At 49.4% G+C, this 7,010-nt stretch overlaps 1 protein-coding gene across 1 annotated transcript in view; it reads right to left on the reverse strand.

Annotated features, from left to right (window-relative positions):
* Nucleotides 1-7,010, reverse strand: part of GNA15 (guanine nucleotide binding protein (G protein), alpha 15 (Gq class)) — a 54,819-nt gene that overhangs the window by 8,551 nt on the left and 39,258 nt on the right. The window contains exons 2-5 of the mRNA XM_006869048.1: nt 3,967-4,151; nt 2,832-2,986; nt 1,982-2,110; nt 271-419 (exon numbers count right to left, since the gene is read on the reverse strand). Coding sequence (XP_006869110.1) covers nt 271-419; nt 1,982-2,110; nt 2,832-2,986; nt 3,967-4,151 — 618 coding nt within the window. The remainder of the gene's footprint in view (nt 1-270; nt 420-1,981; nt 2,111-2,831; nt 2,987-3,966; nt 4,152-7,010) is intronic.

The following is a 7,010-nucleotide window of genomic DNA, read 5'->3' on the forward strand; positions in this document are numbered from 1 at the left end:
GTGTGTTTGGTTGAGTGTGTGTACTGAGTCTTGGTTAAGTGTGTGTCTGGTTGAATGAGTACATGTGTGTTTGGTTGAGCATGTGTACTGAGTCTTAGTTGCATGAGTGTGCATGCATGTTTGTCACGATTTCGCTCTGTAACTACTGGATGTTGGCATCTTGGGGTGCAATGTCTCATCACACAGTGGCAGAGAGCCCCGCTCACACCAGCCACACATGGGACTGGATCACCAAGAGCAGGACCCACGCTCTAGCAGAGGGTTACCTACTCAGAGGAGGGTCTCTCACCTCCTGGTTGTTTTCCTCCAAGCACTGGTCGTACTCGCTGAGCGAGGCCAAGTAGATGAGTGCTATCACGTTCTCAAAGCAATGGATCCATTTCTTGCGCTCCGATTTCTGACCCCCGACGTCCACGATCCTATAGGAACCCGGGACACCCCCTTTGAGCTCTCAGATAGACTCAGGATCCTATATCCCAGTCATATCCGTACGCCCCATCAACAATAGCACCAAGAACGCGGGTCTCTCTGCACATATTTTATGGGTCACTGCCAGGCACCCCCATGCGGCAGATAAGAAGGTTACCCCCATTTTATGGGAGACTGTGGAGCTTGGGCCACACTGAGATGCCTGCTTTCTCCTCACTGTCCAGCAGAGGGCAGCAGACACACAGATCTGCAAGGTCTTGGAGCGACTCCGAAATAAGTCCCAGCTTGTTAAATGTATACTTCCGTTCCAACTCATAGGGACCCTGTACAGGGTTTCTTGGAAGTGCCTGGTGGGTTTGAACCGCTGACCTTGCGGTCCAGTCCGTGCTTTATCTACAGCATCAAGTGGGTGGCAGAGGGCTATTCTGAGAGCAGACGCCCTGTTTTTGTCCCGGGGCAGGGCCCAGCCTCCACCCCTACACACCACAACAAAAGCCTCCTCCTCGCTTCCTGTGCCGTCTTCTAAGAAATGTGGGCCACTGATAGTATCCTGAGTCATTTCCCCCAGGGAAGCGACCGTTATGGTCAGCCGGACAGGAAATGTCAGAACTAGGGCTCAAGATGGGGCCAGAAACTTCAGAACCAGAAGGGGCCCATTTTACCAGAGGGGAAGCTGAGGCTAGGGATTCTGGGGCCTGCCCCTCCTGGTTCCCAAGGACAACCAATCCCTCTCACTTGTCTTCACACTCCCCCAAACATTCAAAGGGCAGCCACAGAGGCCCTGAGAGTGATCAGCTGTGGATTTCTAAGGCAAGGTCAGCTACCTGCCATGCAGGGGCTTGGGACCAGTTTGCCTCCCCTCAGTTTTCTCTGAGATGTCACTTTATTCATTAGCCTCTGTTCCTGGCCCAGAAACATGCTCAATTCTCCGCAACCTACATTTCAGCCCCGCAGCCTAGCCTTCCTGTGAGCTTCGTCCACCTCCTAATTGTTATCCACCAATTAACCCACCCATCTATTCATCTGTTCATCCATCCATCCACCCACCCATCTAGTCACACACCCACCCACACCTATCTGTCTATTTTTCTATTTATCCATCCATCCACTCATCTCTCCACCCACTCACCATCGTTCACTCTGACCTTGACAAAGACAGAGAAACCAAACTAGATTCAAACCCTGTGGACTCTCCAGCTCATGGAGATCTGTGGCAAGTCAGCAAATTATGAACTGACCCAGTAAGGGCTACTGTAGAGACCAGAAGGTGAAAAAGACACTGACAGACTGAACACAATCCTTGTATCCACTGGGCATTACCTCCCATCCCTCTTCAGCTCCCTGTCATCAACCCCTGGTGCCACCCCCAGGCCCCCGGGCCTGCTTCTCCCTCTGGTCCAGTCTTAACTATGGGGATGGAGGTGACTATATGTCCAGCTTGGCCTCCTCCAGCCTGGCAGCTCCTTGAACACTGAGATAGAGAGCTCCTATTCATCCCTCAGCGCCCTAGCTCCCTTGCCCCTCGTATAGGTGTGCTTGACTGAATGCTCACCGCAGGTTGGTTTTCTGCACGGAGAAACAGTACTCGTTGATGCCAGTGGTGGGCATACGGCTGCGGAGCACATCCTGCGCCGTGGGGATGTAGCTCTCCTCAGTGATGCGCTCCAGGTGTGTCAGGTAGCTGTGGAGCAAGGAGCCCTGAGACCCTGTCTTGCAGGCTCTGTTTGCTTCTCAACCCCTCTCCCGCCGCCAGGGTCCAGAGAGGACTCTGCTAGAGGAGAAGACCCCCCTGAGCAGGATCAGACCTCTGGGGTTTGCAGGTGACCAGGAGTACCGTCTGAGCAGGTGGGAACATTCATGAGAAACAGCTTTCCCTCAGAGCAGCGGCCTGGCCCCATGAACAATGGAACATCAAACGCATTTCCCTGGGGGACAGCGTCACTCCAGCGCAGCTGCCCCCCTACCCCCTGAGCAGCTGTCCTGAGAACAGGGCTAAACCATAACGGGTTTCCCAGGTAGCAAAGCACCCCAGATGGTCCAGTGTGACCCCCAAACAACAGCAATCCAGAAGCCGTATCCTCCCAGGAACAATGTCAGCCACGGCATGAGATCCCCCAGGAACAGCATCACCCTAGAACAGGGTCACCCCAGGAGCAATGTCTCCATGGAGCAGACCCCCCTGGTAATCACACTATACCCAGCATCTCTGCCCCAACCATGGGGAATCGGCTGGCCTGGGTTCTGGTCCTCTGGATGGGTTGTTACATTTCCCTCTTCTAGCTGCGCCCTGTGCCCCCACTGCCCTCCCCTGCTGGTCTACCACAGACCCCAGACTACATGACTGTGCTCAGTAACCCTTCCTCAGTCCTCCCCTGCCTGTCCCCTGTGGACCCCAGACTCACTACAGGGCCGAATCCAGCAGGTGGAATTCATGTCTTCTTTCGTAGCAGGCATGGACGCCCGGGTCCTTCCACAGCCACTGTATGGCCAGAGCGAGGCGCTTCTCAAATGTGGTCACTTTGTAGGGGTCCTGCTTCATGACCAGGCTGGCGTGGTGCTGAGGTCAGAGAGGGGACAGTCAGAGCTGCCCTTCCAGGTATCTTCACAAGCCCCCTCCCCCTTCTGCTATGGAGTGAATTGTATCCCCAAAACATGCATTCAATGTACATGTTGAAATGGCAAATGTCTTTTTACAACACACACACAAAGTGTTTTAAAAAAAATAAGTTCCTAGGTGGCACAAACATTTAAGCTCTGGATTACTAGTCAAAAGTTTGGCAATTCATACCCACCCAGAGGCACCTTGAAAGAAAGTTCTGGCAACCTACTTCCTAAAGGTCACAGCTTTGAAAACCTATGGGGAGGTTCTACTCTGCACACGTAGTAGCCAGGCTTTAGAATCAAATCGACGACAACCAACAACAATTTCAAGTAATTATCCATTCAAACAATAAAAAACAACTAATAATCAGTCTTGTGAACTCTTTGCCATTTATGTTAAAGTAAGATGCTTAATTGTGATCATACATGTTTATTAAATGTATTGTTGTTAAGTGCCAGCAAGTCAGTTCTGACTCCTAGCAACACTGAATAGGGCTTCCAAGGAGAGACTGGTGGGGTTGAACCTGTGACCTTGTGGTTAGCAGTCTAGCGCCATTCCAGGACTCTTAAATATGGTAGATTTTTTAGATATATATGTTCAAGTCCTAACCCCTGGTACCTGTAAATGTGACTCTGTCTGGAAAAAGGGTTTTTGGAGATGTTATCAGTTAACAAAACTCAATATGAGGGGTGTCCTTATCAAAGAGAAAAGACCCAGACACTCAGAAAATGGTCACATGATGACAGAGACAGAGGGTTGGAGGAGACATAGTCTTACCCTAGGAGGGGAGACACAGCCCTGCCCTGGAGTCTGAAGGGGGAGACACAGCCCTGCCCTGGGGTCTGAGGGGGGAGACAATACCCTTCTCGGGAGTCTTATTGGGGAGAAGTCCTCCTGCCCCCAGGCCTGGCGGAGGCATGACCACCCTGACTCACCTTGCTCTCGGGCCTGCAGAAGGGGATCTGCAGCCGGTCCATGGCCTCAATCAAGGTTTGCATAGAGACGAAGATGTTCTGGTAGACAAGGGGCCGGAAACCCCGGCGTTCCTCCTCTGAGTAGCCTGCCCCGTGGATGATCCGCATCTGCTTGATGAACGTACTCTTCCCGCTCTCGCCAGGGCCTGGGGGCGGAGGTGACAAGACCACTCAAATCTCCACACAGGTTCAGAACCCCCAGAGGCAACCCAGGCAGCAAGCAACAGCTACCCTGACCTGGGGCCAGGCCTGAAGTTGCATTCACTCTGGTGATGTCTAGGTCCAAATCCCAGTTCTGAACTCTGGGTGAGCTCTCTCTGGGCCTGTTCCTTTTCAGACCTCTTGAAAGTGTTGAAAAAGCAAAGATGTCAGTTTGAGGACTAAGGTGCACCTGACCCAAGCCATGGTATTTTCAATCACCTCATATGCATGCGAAAGCTGGACAGTGAATAAGGAAGACCATAGAAGAATTGATGAATTTGAGTTATGGTGCTGGCGGCACATATTAAAAATAGAACAGACTGCCAGAAAACAAAAAACAAAAAATCACAAAGCAATTCGTTTTGGAAGAAGTACAGCCAGAATGTTCCTTAGCAGCCAGGATGTCCAGACTTTGTCTCTCATACTTCAGACATAGTATCAGGAGGGACCAGTCCCTGGAGAAGGACATCATGCTTGGTAAAGTGGAGAGTCAGAGAAAAAGAGGAAGACTCCCAGGGATATGGATTGGCCCAGTGGGAGCAGCAACGGGGTCCATCTAAGAACAACTGTGAGATTGTCTCAGGACCAGGCAGTGTTTCGCTCTGCTGTGCACACGGTCTCCTCCATGAGTCGGAACCGATTCAATGGCATCTGACAACAACATGTGGTTCACAATTTGTTGCTGTTGTTGTTAACTGCCGTAGAGTCAGCCCCGCCTTGTGCTTAACCCTTGCAATATGGAATTAATACTACCTGGTTCGAGCCTGCCCCATGATCATGTGGGTTGGACTGATTCCGCCACAGGGTTTTCAGTGGCTGTTTTTTTTGGAATAGATCGCTAGACCTTTCTTCCTACTCTGTCTGTCTTGACGCTCCCTGAAACCTGCTCAACATCTTAGCTACACGTGGTAGGGGCACACCGGGTACCAAGGCTGGGAATTGAACCCGGGTCTTCTGCATAGAGGGCGAGGATCCTTCCACTGAGCCACCACTATCTCAGCCCTGCCTTGTAAAGTTGACACGAGGACTAAATGAGTTCATTATAAAGTGCTCACAACAGGGGTCAGCAAACTTCAGCCCGCAGGCCAAAACCTTTTGTATGGGTAGCAAGTTTTCACACTCTTTTATGATGTTAGATTTCTAATACTCTTCATGCTTGTGGCTTTTATATTTTTGAAAATGATTAAAAAGAAGATAATTTTGTGACGCGTCGAAACTCTCTGAAATTCACACGGCAGTGTCTGTCCATCAATAAAGTTTTATTGGCATAGGGCCTGTGGCTCTTTGTTGATGTATTGCCTGTGGTTGCTTTTGTACTATCTCAACAGAGATCATCCAGCCTGCAAAGTTGACACGTTGATTCTCTTTCCAGAGCATGTGCCGAGTCAGAATGTTGGAGGCAGACAGGGCTTTAGGCCAAGAGTTGGGACTACAATGCCAGGGTAAGGAGTTTGACCTCTTTTCTGTAGGAAAGTTATTTTCTTCTCTCTCCCTTTTCAAGTCATAATAACGTCCCTTTCTCAGACACAGCCTGAAACACAGCCCTGATACAGAAAATGTAAAAGGTGGGGTTGTTAGGGCCAAAGTAGGGGCTGAGTCCCCATTTCGTAAGGAGTTCCATGGGGCTCTCAGAATCCAATGCTTAAAACCATGCCTGGTGTGTCATTGAAGGATAAGCTTTGGACTGCTAACTGCAAGGCCATTGGTTCAAGCCCACCAGTTATTCCTTGGAAACCCTGTACGGGGTCACTAGGAGTTGGAATTGACTCGATGGAATTTAATAACGACAGGGGCTATATAGGCGGGGTGCTTCAAAGACTTTGGGAAAAATGCAATGAAAAGATAATGCAAGGTTTCCGTGAACTTTTTGAAGCCCCTTCAAATGTGATTACTACTACTATTATTGTTGTTGTTGTTGTTAAGTGCCAAGTCATTTCTGACCCATAGTGACCTTGTCTAGGGTTGAGGAGCGACGGGTGGGCTTGAACCGCCGATCTTGCGATTCAAACTGACCTTGCAGTCCAGCGAATTAAACCACAGAGCCACACCAGGATTATCACTGCCCATAGAATGTTTTGTTGTTATGAACCATCGAGTCAATGCTAATTCATAGCACAACTCTCTGTGGCATAGGATTTCCTAGACTGGCATCTTCACGCAAGCTGATGGCCTTATTCCTCCTGGTGGGTTCGAGTAACTGACCTTTTGGTTAGAAGCTGAGCGCTAAACCACTGTGCCACCAGGGCACATTCTAATAACAACAATAACAGATATTACTTCTTACAGTGTTTTCCCTACCACTTGTATATTAGTTTGTTGTACCAGGTGGCTTTCATGCTGCTGTGATGCTGGAAACTATGCCACCGGTAATTTAAATACCAACAGGGTCACCCACGGTGGGCAGGTTTCAGTAGAGCTTCCAGATGAAGATTAAGAAGGAGAGTCAGACTACTTCTGAATGGTTAGCCACTGAAAACCTTCTGAAGGGCAGCAGAACTTTGTCAGATACAGTGCTGGAAGAGGAGTCCCTCTGATTGGAAGGTGCTCAAAATAGGACTGAGGAAGAGCTACCTCCTCAAAGTAGAGTTGACAGTGATGATGTGAATGAATTAGAGCTTTCAGGACCTTCATTTGCTGATGGGGCACAATTTAAAATGAGCCAAACATGGCAAATACCCATTAATAATTGAAATGTAGAATCTACAAACTATAAACCTAGGAAAATTGGAATTTCATCAAAAGCAAAATGGAACACATAAAGATTGATGTCTGAGGGATTTTGGCTGAAAGCAGAGAATATCAGA

Source organism: Chrysochloris asiatica, unplaced genomic scaffold, assembly GCF_000296735.1.
Source record: "Chrysochloris asiatica unplaced genomic scaffold, ChrAsi1.0 scaffold00125, whole genome shotgun sequence".
NCBI lineage: Eukaryota > Metazoa > Chordata > Mammalia > Afrosoricida > Chrysochloridae > Chrysochloris > Chrysochloris asiatica.